The sequence below is a fragment of the Chrysochloris asiatica genome, unplaced genomic scaffold (genome assembly GCF_000296735.1).
Source record: "Chrysochloris asiatica unplaced genomic scaffold, ChrAsi1.0 scaffold00348, whole genome shotgun sequence".
In the NCBI taxonomy this organism is placed as follows: domain Eukaryota; kingdom Metazoa; phylum Chordata; class Mammalia; order Afrosoricida; family Chrysochloridae; genus Chrysochloris; species Chrysochloris asiatica.
Window position 1 is genome coordinate 422,356 of NW_006408866.1, and position 15,959 is coordinate 438,314.

At 43.3% G+C, this 15,959-nt stretch overlaps 2 protein-coding genes across 2 annotated transcripts in view; one reads left to right on the forward strand and one right to left on the reverse strand.

Annotated features, from left to right (window-relative positions):
* The window catches only part of TMC5 (transmembrane channel-like 5), a 36,504-nt gene extending 30,639 nt beyond the window's left edge, over positions 1-5,865 (forward strand). The window contains exons 16-17 of the mRNA XM_006875971.1: positions 4,036-4,140; positions 5,815-5,865. Coding sequence (XP_006876033.1) covers positions 4,036-4,140; positions 5,815-5,865 — 156 coding nt within the window. The remainder of the gene's footprint in view (positions 1-4,035; positions 4,141-5,814) is intronic.
* Positions 5,866-13,247: 7,382 nt separating this feature from the next.
* The window catches only part of GDE1 (glycerophosphodiester phosphodiesterase 1), a 22,589-nt gene continuing 19,877 nt past the window's right edge, over positions 13,248-15,959 (reverse strand). Inside the window, exons 5-6 of the mRNA XM_006875951.1 lie at positions 14,287-14,498; positions 13,248-13,395 (exon numbers count right to left, since the gene is read on the reverse strand). Coding sequence (XP_006876013.1) covers positions 13,248-13,395; positions 14,287-14,498 — 360 coding nt within the window. The remainder of the gene's footprint in view (positions 13,396-14,286; positions 14,499-15,959) is intronic.

Genomic DNA, 15,959 nt, shown 5'->3' on the forward strand with positions numbered 1-15,959 from the left:
GGCTTAAACTAAACTCCTCTTGAAAACTTGTAAGCCAGTTACTTCGTGCCTTCATCGCCCCCCTCATTTTAGGTAGCCAATGTTTAACTTGCCCATCCCTATGTATCCTGTATGCAGAGGGGATAGGATTGGTACTTGCTATGAAGACTCATTCCCTCTCTGTTGGTATTTTGAGCTACTATATCCATAAAGTTCATCAAATTGTAGCAATTTACATTTGTTTCTTTTATTAAAAATTGTTTTTTATTTTCCTCTAGTCGAGTTTTTACTATCAAGCCATTGATGCTAGGTCAAATGGGTACTGTCTACAAGTTCACATGTACATACTGTTATGTGATCTATCTGCTTCTGAAAAATCAGCCATTCAAAGCCCATGGAGTACAGGTCTACTCTGACACACACGAGATCACCAGATTGGAACCAATAAGACAACACTGGTTTTATTTCATCTACACTACTCCTCCCCATGCAAATCTCTGGATTATTTCAAAGAAAAACCTAGGGTATAGAATTCAGCTTATGAAACTTCGATATGAATCTCTATGGAAAAAATATTAAGAAAACATAACCCAAAACCATCATCACACTGAAAAGAAAACATATTAGTAATTCCTCAGTAGTATTTAATATCATGTCCAAATCTCCCTACTTGTTCCCTAAGTGTCTTTTTACAGTTGTTGTTTTAAGTGCCGTCAAGTCAGTTCTGTCTCATAGCCACACTGTATAGGGCTTCCAGGGAGAGGTTGGTGAGCTTGAACCACTTACCTTGCAGTCCAGTGCTTACCCTACAGTGCCATAACAGGACTCTTTTTACAGTTGTTGGAATCTTCCCTCATCTCTGATCTGAAACCCTGTGATGTTGTTTAGTTTATAATGTTTTCTTTTGTATTCCCTATAAACAGATTGTTAGATCTAGAGAATTGATTAGATCCAAATTCAACTTTCTAGACAGACTATCTCAGAGGTGAGCTATACTTTTTGGTGGCATCACCTCCAAAGACATATACTCTTCTGATTATTTCTCTGTGTGTGTGTGTGATATGAACAGTGATCAGTAGGTCCAAGCTCTGTTGGTTTAATTCATCCATCATAAATCTTCCATCAGCCCTTCATCTAATAGATTTAGCAGCTTTTAATGAGTTTTACTTATTGTTGTTAAGTACTGTTGAGTCGATTTCTACTCATAACGACCCTGTATAGGATTTCAGAGGAGCAGCTGGTGAGTTTGAACCGCCAAACTTGCAGTGCAAATTGACATTTGTGGTCCAGTGCTTATCCTACAGTGCCACACCAGGACTCTTGAGTTTTTCTTAGAAGACCCATTTATTGCATTGTTGTTGTTGTTGTTAAGTGCAGTTGATTCATTTCTGACTCATAGCAACCCTTTATAACATTCCCAAAGACTGATTGGTGGGTTTGAACCACCGACCTTGCAATTAGCAGTGCAGTGTTTATCCTACAGTGCATTTTTGTTGATAATGCCATCAAGTTGGTTCCAACCCATAGTGACCCTGTATAGGGTTTCCAAGGAGTGGCTGTTGAGCTTGAACCACTGATCTTGTGGTTCAAGTGACTTTGCAGTTCAGCGCAGTAACCCACAGTGGGTCCAAAAGAGTGATTGTCTAATTCTATGATGCATTTTTCATTGATTCGCTAGGATTCTTTTGTAAAAAAAGAATAAAATTTTTTTGCTCATCAGCTTATTGATTGGCTTGAGGTATAGCTCATAAGAGAAAGGCAAGGTAAAAGCATGATATTCTCCACATAGTTATCAGTTTTCAAAACGATAAGCCAGGACCCTCAGATTGTAGATGGCAAGGATGCTTAAGTTATTGTATGAATTCATAGGTTTCAATAGATTGATGCCTTTCAGTTACATTCACTGTTGGGCTCACATAATCTCATCCTTTGATAATGGAAATCCTTTTGAATGAACTCCTGGGTTCTTTTCACATGACCTCCAAAGTCTCTGGAAAGACAAGATGTTCCAGGTTAATCTTGCTTATTTCCTGTCCCAGAACAAGAACCAACCATTTCGTTAAGATGTCCTGGAGAAATGATATTTAGAGACCACAGTCTGTACACAAGGGATACCATGGTTACTACGTCAACCATGACATAAGAGCTTATGTCTAAGAGCAGGAGAAAGAAGCAGGGTTTCCCAGTGTTCTGTATCTGTTTGAATCTTTGGGATTTTCAGTCATTTAGGTTGGTTCTTTCATGGTGTAAAGGAAAAGCTGTGAGGTTACTTAAGCTTTCCCCCTTCCCTGTCCCCAGAAGCTTAACCAATATTATGAGTGGCCTGGTAAACTGGGCAGACAGTTGGATAGCATTAGTGGACAGAGGCCCCTGAACTCCAGATTATGGTCTATCAGCTTGAGAGTTTTGCACAGAAGATAGACCACGCAGGCAGGGACGTTGTCTCTGAAAGAACCCAGACAAAGAGACTTAGAACAGGTTCTGAGAAAACCAGACCCTCGTAAAGTAAGATGATGTACATTCAAAGCACCTGGGTGCTTAATAAAACTGTAAATTGCTGGACTCCATCCTGGGAACAATACTAGAAACAGATTGTGTTTATTGAGCACTTCTATGATGCCTGGCATTGTGCTAATAATAATTCAACAATAATCCCTCTTAATATTCAGTCCAGGTGTGGCACCGTAGGATAAAGCACTGGACCAAAGGTCAGTTTGAACTGCAAGGCCAGCAGTTTAGAGACTCACCAGCCGCTCCTCAGAAACCCTATACAGGGTTGTTATGAGTCAGAACCTACTCAAAGGCACTTAACAACCACCACAACAACACTTCCGTTAGGGCATCTACGTTTTGTGCAATCCCATTGTAAAATGAATGAACTGAGGCTTACAGGACTAGTCAGTGGTGGGGTTTGAGCCTGGTAGAGTGACTCCAAAGTCTCTGCTCTTTACCGCTGTGCAGTTCCACCTGGAGTGTGAAAACAGCAGCTCTAGCGAGAGATTTCCAAACAACTGGGCTACCTGCAAACCAGCAGAAAGACTTGTTAGAAATGCCAATTCCCAGAAATAGCACTTCCCTACAAGACAACAGAACCCCACCATGCAGCAAACCTCAAAGTAGTAGCTGTTATATACAAGGGCCACTGATGAATGCTAAAATGAGTGGGTCAGATTTTACAGGGAACCTGGTGTGGGAAATGGGACTACAGCCATTGATGTAGACTGGACGCATGATCAACAGTGTGTGTTACACCAGAGCATCCGGAGTCCACAGGGATCCCCAGAGGTTCTTGGAGAGGGCCTGCTTCTCTACTCAGTTGTTTGTGAGTGTGGTTCTGTTCTGTTAACACAGACAACTTGTAAATGAAACAGATTTGACATCCTGTACATTTTAGTGTGGCGCTGTAGGATTAGCATTGGGCTGCAAACCAAAAGGTCAATGATTCAAACCCACCAGCTGCTCCTCGGAAACCCTATACACGGTTGCAGTGAGTCGCAACTGAACTCGACTGCATTTAACAACGTTTTAGAAGTCCTGGTGTGGTGCTGTAGGATAATCACTGGAGGACTGCAAGGTTGCTTTAAACCACAAGATTGGCAGTTCAAACTCACCAGCTGCTTCTTGGAAACTCTATACAGGGTCATTATGAGTCAGAATTGACTTGACGACAATTAACAACAACACATTTCAGCATTTTGGGTAGAAGGACAGGGCAGAGGTAGACAAAGTAGGTGCCCAGCCAGGCTCATGGGTCAGAACGTAGGCCAAGAATGGGCAGACAGAAGACCATTTGCCCAAGGACTTCCCATTTCCAGCAGCAGCTGTTGGTGAAGCATACCGGGGGGATTGCTTCAGAGAAGAATATTACCATGGAGGAAGACAAAGGAGAGAATTTCTGTGGAATATTTCTTTTCTCTCAGGAAAAGAATACACGAAAGCAATGTCTGTCCATTTTCTAGGACTCCAGCTGCCTAAAAATCACCTTCCCATCAATTGCCTTGCAATCTCACAGGATCATTGTCCTCTGTGTTCTGATTTGATTTTTCTTCATGGCAGGAGGGCAAAGATAAGATGTTCCTGATTGAAAAGCTGCTCAAGTTGCAGGACGTGGAGAAGAGAGCGAACCCCAGCTTGCTGACGCTGGAAAGGAGGGAGGTGGAGGTGAGTAGGAGACTGCCTAGGGCCAGGGCAGGGGCTGTTTGTCACAGATTTGCTCCCTAACAGTACAACAGGGAACAAGATGCCTAGCTCTTGGGATGGTCACTTGAGGGGACTTGGTTTTCTATTTTATTTTTAAACATTTCTGTATTTTTTAATTAAAAAAATAACATTAATTCAACACTTCCTATGCCTGCTTTGTTCTAGGTCAGGCATGGGGAACCATTTTTTCTGCCAAGAGCCACTTGGATATTTATGACATCATTCACAGGCCATATAAAATTATAAACTTAAAAATTAGCCTGTTGTAATGTAATGGCTGGAACTGTGGTTGCCTTGGCAGGGCCAGACCAAATGATTTCGCTGGCCTTATACAGCCATGGGCCGGATAGTCCCCACTCCTGTTCTAGGCACTGGGGTTATGATGGTGAACACCTAAGACGTTTCTCACTTAATATAAGTGGGGATAATAGATGCAAATAAAATCATCACTTTGCTTCCCCACTTAATACTACATCTTGAACATTTGGCTTGTTTCTGTTGTTTTGTTTTTGTTTTTTCGAAATGGTATAACAAAACATTTTTGTTACACTTATTTTGAGTATTTCTGCCACAGGGCACATACGTGGTGATTTTACAGATACTGTTTGATCCCTCTCTTAAAAAGATGGTTTTGATTTCTATTCCTACCGAGAATATAGAAGAGATGCCCACTCTTCCTGATTCTAAAGCCCTTGTTGGCTTTCTTGGAAAATCTGTTAACTAGTCAACCCACTGCCATCGAGTTAATTCTGACTCCTAGCCAGGCTCTATGGGGTTTCCAAGGCTGTAAATCTTTACAGGAGAAGACAGCCTTATTTTTCTCCCGGGGTCAGTGGGATTGAAATGCCAACCTTGTGGTTAGCAGTCCAGTGCTTGTCCTCCAGCACCACCGTGACTCCCTAAGAACTAGTTGTTGTTGTTGTTAGGTGCCATCGAGTCGGTACCAATTCATAGCCACCTTATGCACAGCAGAACGAAATACTGCCCAATCCTGGGCCAACCTCACTACTGTTGCCACGCTTGAGTTCATCGATGCTGCCACTTGACCATTCCATCTCGTTGGGGGGTCTTCCTCTTTTTCTCTGACCCTCCACCTTACCAAACATAATATCCTTTTCCAGTGACTGGTCCCTCCTGACAATATGTCTGACGTATGAGAGACAAAGTTTGGCCATCTTGGCCTCCAAGGAGCACTCTGGCTGCATTGCTTCCAACTAGTAGACCCATCTTAATTCAAATGCCACTCCTGCTTTTAGAAGTTGTAATTCTGATGGAAGGCACTGTGTATAATTAAGTCTCCACATGAATTGATACTGTCAGCATGGTTTAAGTAAGGGATCTAGCAGACCAACTCTAAGTTCCATGAGATCCTGGACTATGTCTATATCCTTGCAATGTCAGGTTCTGATATGTTATCTTGTATATTGTAAATGCTCAGCAAGTATCTGTGAAATGAATGAATGGAAGAACAGTATCACTGTACCTTAAAAGAGTTAGGTATTTCTATGGCTGAACCTTGGTTTTAATCTTCATTTGGTGAAAATGGTGGGGACTCACAGATTGTGCCAACTATACAACAAGATCTGGGACCTACAGTCCCTTCCAGTGATGTGTTTACCTGTTTTCTTTTTTCAGCAACAAGGTTCTTTGCATTTGGGGGAACATGATGCTACGCATGGTGAGTAACTGAACTGGCATTGAGTAAGACAATGATTTATCCAGTGGGTATATCCCAGGATAAAGCCTACTGCTATTGTATCAATTCCTACTCCTAATGACAGATATAGGGTTTCCAAGGCTGCAAATCTTTACAGAAACAGAAAGCCTCTTCTTTCTCCTGAGGAGTGGCTGGTGGGTTTGAACTGCTGACCTTGCAGTTAGCAGTCCAGTGCTGATCCTACAGTGCCACCAGGGCTCCTTTATTCCAAGATGTTGTTGTTTAAGTACTGTCGAGTCGGTCCTGACTCATAGTGACCCTGTATAGGGTTTCCGAGGAATAGATGGTGGGTTTGAACTAACTTTGTGGTTGCAGTCCAGTGCTGATTTGACAGTGCTGCACCAGGCGTCCTTGGGCCAAGATTTGTCGTTGTTAAGTTCTGTTGAGTCAGTTCCAACTCATAGCGACCCTATATAGAGTTTCCAAGGAGCTATGGCTGGTGAGTTTAAACTGTCAACCTGGTTCAAACCGACCTTGTGGTCCAGTGCTTATCCTATGGTGCCACACCAGGATTCTTAGCCCAAGATAATTGTTGTTGTTGTTAAGTGCCATCAGAATTGTCTGTGTATCAGTTACTTTTTAAGGAGCTCTGGTAGCGTAGTGGTTACGAATCGGGCTGCGAACTGCAAGGTCAGCAGTTTGAAACTACCAGCTGCTCCATGGGAGAAAGATGAGGCTTTCTGCTCCCGTAAAGATTTACAGCCTCGGAAACCCTGTTTAGGGTCGCTATGGGTCAGAACCGACTCGACAGCACTTAACAACAACAACAGTTACTTTTTAAATGACAAGACCCAACCCAAACTGGTTTAAACAAAACTCCAAGGATAATTCTTGGTTTAGAAGGAGGAAGGATTCACATATGTCCCTAGAACCTGGTTTCTAAATTTCTGTTCAGCTCTTCATGTAGATCCTTTCTCAAACAGGGTCTTTGTAATCATTTCAAGATAACTTTTATCAGCTTCTTACAATGTCTACTAGGCAAGAGAGGGAGACCCAGAAGGCTCATATCGTTTCATCTGATTGGGTAATGTGCCCTCCCATGACCCAATAGCTGTGGCCATGAAAATGTGATGATTTCATTGGCTGGATCTGAGTCACATGTCTGAACTGGGGACAGAGGTGCTGTGACCATACTAGACTATACAGACTAAGAATAGGGGGAAAGGCTAATGCCAGAAGGGGGATGAATGCTTGGGTGGAAACCAACCCCTCATCTTTTTGGCATGGCATTGGCTGAAGACATCTAGTACTAGGGATTCAAGGAGGAGAGTTGACTAAACTAAAACTAAGGGGGCAAGGAAAGCACAAGGAATGTGTAATCTTGAAGGCTAGCTTGGGCTTCCCTTGTAGAGTGGGGCAGTTTATGACTACACTAATTTCTCTTTTCTCTGTCATACCCAGACCTGCGATATAGGAGACCCACTCGAGAAGAGAATGTTAATGTTTGATGATTTTTGTGGTAGCCAGACAGCAAGCAAATAAGAATATAAAAACGAAACAACTTCTTCATGACATCTGGACCTAAATTTAGGAGCTTTCTTGAAGGGAAATTACAAAAGCCTTTATTCAAGAATGGATATGGACCACAATGTAAATATCAAAGTAAAATTAGACATTCCCTGCTGTGGTTTTTTTTTTTTTTTTTTTTTTTACAGCGGAACGAATGGCTGATTTTTCAAGATAAAACATTTTGGGTCTTCCAGTAAAGACTGTTGTCATATTTAAACATAGCCCACAAAAATCTGAGAAGAGATAACCTGGGAATGATGATTTTATTGTAAAAAAAATATGTATATGGCTTGTTGAGCCATAGAACTGTCTCCTTCCTGACCTCAAGCCAGAGATCTGCCACTTGGCTTTCCTGGCAGAGGTTTGGAAACTGGTGCTAAGTGTCGCAGCCTGAATAAAAATGTGACCCTCAGTTAGGGATATGAAGCTCTGAATTGTGGAATTTGCATTTGTTTGTGACTTTGAACATTCCCATGGCACCTAGAGGTGAAATCTAACCAGAGGTCTTGGACTATATGTTTAGAGCTGCCTGTTGAATATTGAATCTATGAATGTTTCAAGATGGTGAAGGATTCTACCCCTATGAAATTTCATCAAGGTTTCATTTGACAATCAAAGTTATTGTGTACCAAAGATCATAACATATTAGTGGTGATGTGTGAACTCTTTCTAGATCTTTCATCAATATATTCACATAAGTGTGCATATGTATGTATATACACATATAGTGTTTGTTGAAGATTTGCCAATAAAGTATGCAACACACACTTAAAAGTGAAGTGTTCAAAAGGGTACCATTACCAAATCCCTCAGAAGTTTCCATTTATGTAATCCCTGTCATGAAATATAATCAGAACTGAACTTAGAAAACATTTATGATACATCTAGCACCCCGACTCCTGCTCAGTCATCAGTTCAACTTTTTCATTCACTCTTCCACTCATTCACTCCTCCCATTAGCTGAAATCAACTAATTTCACTATCATCTTTGCTCATGGTTTCAGATGGAAACAATCAGAAATCATGATCTTCTATTCATTCATTCAACAAATATGTGCCAACTGGTAGTGAACAAGATGGTAGACACACCAGAAAGACCCTGCCCTCGTGGTGCTTACTCTCTAGCAGATGAATTTAGACATGACTTAATAATTAACCATTCATTTACAGTTTCTGTGCTGGAAAAGCAGGGGGACTGTTGGAGACATAGCTCTCAAGTGCAGTTAGTGAAGGTGGTGGTGATGTGCCATGGAGTTGGTTCTGACTCATAGAGATTCTGTACAGGGTTTCCGAGGCTGTAAATCTTTACGGGAGCAGAAAGCCTCATCTTTCTTCTGCGGGAACAGCTGGTAGTTTCAAACTGCCGACCCTGAGGTTAGCAGCCTGATTTGTAGCCGTTACACTACCAGAGCTCCTAGGTAGTCCCATAGAATTGGAGTTTGAATTGATGTGTTTCCTTTGTGTCATCTTAGTGTTGTCTGTTCATCCCTAGTTTCTGTGTTGAAATGGGAATGCCATCTAAAAACATTCCCTCATCCTTTTTGCTTATGGTGCTATGGGTTAACGTGCTGGACTGCAAAGTTGGTTTGAACCGCAAGGTCGGTGTTTCAAGCTCACCAGCTGCTCCTCAGAAACCCTATACAGGCTCACTATGGGTTGGAACCAACAATGGCACTTAACAACAATAACGGCATTTTAAGTTTTTCTCTCTGGAATGATTCTCCGTGGACCTGCATCTCTTATCTCCACTTCAGGGCAGCTCCTTCGGTTTCTGGGAGTGTGAGCACAGACAGACAACAGACAGACCTGTAGGTTCACACACTCATCTGCATGTGAGAAGGAAGCTTCCCAGACTTGACCTTGAGACAGTGGGGAGTCTGGTTAGCCCACTTTCACCAGCCCATTAGTCTTTCTTTACACAGCCTGTTCTCAACCCTGGCTGCACTTATAATCGAACAGGAAGTTATTTAACAACTTTGGTAGGCCCCACTCCAGACCAATTAAATCAGCACCTTTGAAGTAGGGCCCAGGCACCAGTATTTTTCCTTCAAAGTTCCCAAGATGGATTTTAATGAGCAACCAAGGTTTGACAACCACTGAGCTAGGATTTAGGGCAGGTCTTCCCAAACTTGCACTTATTAAACATGCAAATGGTGAGCCTAGAGTATTGTATCAGAATCTAAAGGAGACAGTCCTCATCCTCCTCTGGTAACACTTCTTTTGTCATTGTTGTCCATTGTTGTGATCAAGGGGACATCAAATCGGTTCCAACTCATAGCAACCCTGTATAAGGTTTTTGAGGAGCAGCTGGTGGGGTTTGAACTGCCAACCTTGTGGTTTGCAGTCCAGTGCTAATTCTACTTACTTTAATCCCTTCAAAATGATGAAAGTAAAATACACTAACTGTACAAGATTAACTTGAAAGCTGAGGTTCAGCCAATACCAAAGATTGTGGTCTTTAGTCTTCTACAATATCTACAGTAGTGCTTAGATCCCCATCACGGCCCCTCCCCCATGCCCTTCTCGTAGTAGTCCCGCCTATGATGTTGATGAATCCATCTGCTGCCAATAATGATTTTGGGGAAATTTCCTCATTTTCCATGTTCTGAAACTAGCTACGTGGTTTGGAATCCTCTGGATGCCATTATGGCTGTGTGCTGGCATCCAATGATGTCTTTGTCCTGTTTAAAACTTAGAGAGGAGGCTCTGTGAAATATAGTCGAGTTTGGGGCCTTTTTTCCCCTACACCATACTGAAGTTGACTGGGAGAGAGTGCTGACTGGGGAGTTCAGGCTTCTACGTTATAAATGTAAACCTGGGAGTTGTCACGGGGCAGCTCTGGGGTCAGACAGATCTGACTTTGAATCTCCATTCTCCCAGGGGCTCTGAGGCCTTGGGGGGGTGGGAACTGACTAACTCTCAGGTGCTTCAGTTTCCTCATCAGTAAAAAGGATGAACCTGGGGCCTTAAGCAGGTTCATTCAGGTTTGACTCCTGGCAGACAATTTGCATTTCCTCTTCTGCACAAGATCTCCTTAAAGTGTTTAAGAGCAAAGGTGTTAGTTTGAGGAATATGTTGTGCCTAACCAAGCTATTTTTCATAGCTTCATATGCATGTGAAAGTTGGACAATGAATAAAGACCATAAAAGAATCAATGCATTTGGGTTATGGTGTTGGAGACGAATATTAAAGGTACCACGGACTGTCAGGAGAACATACAAATCAGTGTTGGAAGACGTACAAGTAGAATGCTCCTTAGAAGTCAAGTTGGACAGACTTCACCTCTCATACTGCGCACATATTATCAGGAAGGACCAGTCTCTAGAGAAGGACATAATGCTTGGTCAAGTGGAGGGACAGCAAATTAGAGGAAGACCCCCAGTGAGATGGAGTGGCACCGTGGCAACAGTGATGGGCTCAAGTGTAGCCACAATTGTGAAGATGGCACAGGATTGGGCATTGATTTGTTCTGTTGTACAGACAGTTGCTGGGGGTCAGAACCGACTCAAAGGCACCTACCATCACCACCACCACCTCATATACACTGAATCACAAACTACATTTTAACAAGATTCTGTATGCTTAAGAATCGGGTATCTGGTTAAAATATACATTTTGATGTAAATTCTTGGCTGGGGAGTAAGCTGGAATGAACCTGTTCAAAGTCCCTAGAAAATCCTCATCTTTTTGTCAGGGTGGTCTTGTTACTAAGTGTTGAATCGGTTATGACAGATAGCGATCTGTGCAAGGTTTCCAAGGAGCAGCTGGTGAGTTGAACCACTCATCTTGTGGTTAGCAGTCCAGTGCAATCCTATAGTGCCACCAGGACTCCTTGTGAAGGTTAAATAAGACGTTAAACACTTGACATAGTTGTTGTTAATTGTCGTCCTCAGCTATGATCCACAGTGACCCTGTAAACGGTTTCCCACTAGCAGCTGGTGAGTCTGAACTGCTCACCTTGTGGTTCAAGCGGACCTTGAGGTGGCGTGCTTATCCTACAGCGCCACCTAGAGTCCCTGAAAGGTACAGTGAAATCCCTGTGAGCTGGATTCCACAGGACTGCCTTGCTTTTCAGGATCCTGCAAGTTTTCCTCTGTTCACGGGGTAGTTCCTTGCCACTTTCCTATCACTACTTTTAGTGGAAAGCATTTTTGTTTTTGCTTTTCTCCGTTTCCACCTAACACAGGTTGTGGCTTTCACAAGTTGTATGTAATAAATTGTGAAATGCTATCGAGTGGGTTTAGACTCACAGACCCTGTATAGGGTTTCCAAGGAGCGGTGAGTAAGACCATTCACTGTCACAGGTCTTGGTTTCCTAATTTGTAAAATGTTTTCTCCTCTAGTTCTGATTTCCTACAGTCATCTGAGGAGTCCTGGTATGGCACTGCAGAATCAGCGCTGAACTGCTAACCACAGGGTCAGTGGTTCAAACCCACCAGCTACACATAGGAAACTCTGTGAAGACCTTTCACAGCAATCCCTTGTGGTAGACCTTCCTAGTAAGCCAGACAAAGTACAGCTATGCCACCTGGTGGCTAGTAGTTGTTATTTTCAGATGCCCTAAAGCAATTCCTCGGATTGGTTTTCAGATTCCCCTACCATTTTGGTTGCTCTACACTGGAGCCCGGGTAACGTAGTGGTTATGAATCGGGCCGTGAACCTTAAGATCAGCAGTTCGAAACTACCAGCTGCTCCGTGGGAGAAAGATGAGGCTTTCTGCTCCCGTTAAGATTTACAGCCTCGGAAACCCTGTGCAGAGTAGCTACAGGTCGTAACGCACTTGACCACACTTAACAACAATACTGGAATCAGGAGGGACCAGTCCCTGAAGAAGGATATCATGTTTGGTAAGGTGGAGGGTCAGAGAAAAAGAGACCCCTAGTGAGAAGGATATCATGTTTGGTAAGGTGGCGGGGTCAGAGAAAAAGAGGAAAACCCCCAGTGAGATGGACTGGCTAAGTGGCAGCATCAATGGGCTCAAGTGTGGTAACAATTGTGAGGTTGCCCAGGATCGGGCAGTGTTTCGTTCTGCTGTGCATACGGTTGCTATGAGTCGGTACCGACTCAATGGCACCTAACAACAACAACACTGGAATCCTAGTGTGTGCTGTAGGATAAGCATTGGACTACTAATAACAAAGCGGGTAGTTCAAACCCACCAGCCATTCTTGGAAGCCCTATACAGGGTCACTAGGAGTTGGCACTGACTCACTGACACTTAACTACAATGAAACCTTCCCTTGGGTTGCTGCCTGCTTATTCACTGGATGACATTCACTGGATGACAAGTAAGTAGCAGCTTCCCCAAATTCCTTACACCTTAGGGAGTGATGCTTTGAACTCCATTTTCCCTTAGGGCTCCTTTGACCGGTTTTATTAGTATGGCCACACGTTTGATGCTTACAGTACATTGTTAACGTAGCTGAAAACAGATGACTTGACATCAGTACATTTTGTGAGTGTGCCAAGTTTTAAAATGCCAACTCTGAGCGATCGTGCATTGCCCATGCATTTGCACCTGTACCCCCAAACTGAACAGCTCACTCTGTGCTGATTATCGTTGGGTCTTGCTGTGCGCCTCAGTTAGGAGGCAGGCGCTGTTATATCGTTCCTCTGACCCAGATGTTCCAAGAGCAACAGTGCTGACCTCAGGGATTCCGTGGAATGTGGTGTCAACACTGGGTTTTGCCTTGTTCAGTTAAAAAACAAAACAATTACCGACTATTGCTTGGGGTGAGTCCCCTGGCTCCCCCAGAGCCTGGGCTAGCTCCAAGGTGTTTGAATATGCCTGCATGAGGCTGTAGACAGTTTCTGAACCACGTGGCCTCCACGGGGCAACAGTCTAGAACTGAGGGGCGCAATCTTCAACCAGGCTGTCAGTGATATAGCTGGAAGCAAGATGGGATTCATAGTAACTTTTCTCGTCAAACGTGTTGACAGTCCAACCAACAACCTGAATTCCCTTCGCTGACCATTTATTCAAGTAGGCCCTGGAGAAAGAGGAAGAAATCAACCCTGTTAGAATAATGACCAGCTGCTTCAGGAATCAGTAACACTCGCTAAGCATGGTATTAAGGACACAATGTCAAGAAATAGTCTCTCAGTGGTCCTCTGCAGATATTTATTGAATGAATGCATGCAGGACTGAAATAATATGAAACTTACCACTATTATGGACCATGAAGCATGTCATCAGCCGAAAAACATGGCCCTAACTAACAATGTAAAAGGAAAGATGCGGAGACTATTTGCAGGTAAGGGAAGGGAACGTTTCTTGGAAGCAGGAGGGATACTGGAAAGGAAAAGGTCCTCGCACTGAAGCGCTGCCCGGGGCCCGGGGCTGGTTTTCTAAGGGAGTCCATCCCAAGAAATGGACTCCCTTTCATCAGTGTGACAGATTATCTCATCAGCCTGTTTGGAACAGGGAAACATGCCTGACCTTCCCTCCTCCCCCAAGCATCTAGTGGCATTTCAGTATCATAAAGATACAATGGGCCTTGTAATTGGAACCAATCTGAGGTGGCGTCAAAAAGATTGTGGAAAATGGCACGAAAGGATAATGGAATTTTCTCATGCACTTTTTTGAAGCCTCCTCGTACAAGATATTTAATCTTTTATCCTTCCTGCCCGTGGAGAGCAGTCAAGAAGTTGTCAGCACGATTGTTAACTGCTCAAGAAAAGGAACATCCTTTGATGGCTATCAGGGGTGGAAGAGAAGCGAGTACTTCACTGGCTAGAAGGTAGACACGTGTTAACCTGGGCAATATACAAGGAAAGAGAGGTTGGCAGAAGAAATCACGGAGACCAGTGAAGACACAGAAAGAAGAAGAAGAAGAAAAAAAAGTGCATCAGAAGAAGATAAAAACAATCTTTGAACTTACGGGGATACAAAGTCCTTTTGCATGAGGAAAGCTGAAATTCCACACAGGTACCACAAGATATTATGCATGCTCCAGTCCAGCAAAATGTCCAATATCACAAATATGGAATGCTTCCAGACAGACTCAAAGCGTGGTTTCCCATCTCCCGTGTAGCTAAGGCTCCAAGGTCTGTGCGTTAGAGCCGTCACCACATTGTGATCTGTTTGTCTCATCTGGAAAGACATTTTGGGAAATACAATTATATCTAAAGTCAGTATTTCTTGTATGTTCTTTAGATTTAGCTAATGGGCTCCTTCTTAAGAGGTATCAGAGCAGGTACCTTAGCCCCATGTCTACTAGACGAAAGTACTCTATCTTAAACCCTTCGAGAAAGTAACGCAATAGACACAAAACATTCAGTGCACAGTATGAACTCATGGTGTGGCTCTGTAGGATCAGCACTGGACTGCTAACCACAGGTCAGTGATTCAAACCCACTGGCTACTCCTCGGAAACCCTACACAGGGTTGCTATGAGTCTGGACCAACTGAATGGCACTTAACAACAATAATAGTATAAATAAGAGCAGTTCCTTCAAAATTGTAATAGAACTGCAATCATATGTTTAAAAGATGAGAAATTGATAAAACTCAAGTCCATGACTGTCGAGTTGATTCTGGTTCACAGCAATCCCATAGAAGAAGTGCCCCCAAAGGGTTCCCAAGGCTGTCATCTTTATGGAAGAAGACCACTCATCTTACTCCCATGGAGTGACTGGTAGGTTTGAACCGCCAACCTTCTTGTTACGCTAGGTTCTTAAGCTTAACCATTACATCACCAGGGTGCTTTGAGATTTATAAACTCCAGGTCAAATCTGAATAATGTCACAAAAATAAACTTTTAATTGGACATCCATTTAAAAGCTCTAACCAGACAGTATAAGTAGAACTCAGTGAGGACAGAACTATGATCATGTCTCATGATGGGATGGATTGCCCTGTTCTCTCTGGAGCAGATGGCTGAGAACAAAAGCTTGTGGGCACTGGGGAAGAGATTATGTAGTGGAGAGGGTCATGTGAGTGGGGACTGGCTGAGGAGAGGAGTGGGCAAGGGGAATGGGAAGACCCTCAGCTGTGCTGCTGACTGCTCCTCAAGGAAAAGCCCTGGGGGCAAGGTCAGAGGTTCAAATCCACCAGCAGCTCTGAGGGAGAAAGACGAGGCTGTCTGCCCCTATAAAGACCTACAGTCTCAGAGACCCCACACAGACTCGCTAAGAGTCAGAATCAACTTGATGGCAGTGGGTGGGTGGTCAGCTGAGTTGGGGAAACTGTTGAAATTGACTAAAATTCCCAGGCCTCTAGTCACTAGATAAGCTCCTGCCTACCAGCAAGCTTTTGAATACATGCTGTTGGTCACTGGTGACGAATGTGACAGAATCAACTCACTAGCATGGAAGTTGGTAAATAAAGGGAAATAATTAAACACTTGTCCTGCCCATTGGGTAACCAAATTGTAGCCGAAGAGAAATGAACACTTTTCAGTCCCTAGTGAGCTGACAGATTTGGCCACTGAATATTACAGAAACCACCAAACAAAAGGAGAGTTGACCAGATGTTATGTGACTGCTGATTAAAAAAACAACAACTATGAGATTGTTTACACATGGACCTCGCCAGATGGAACACATAGAAATC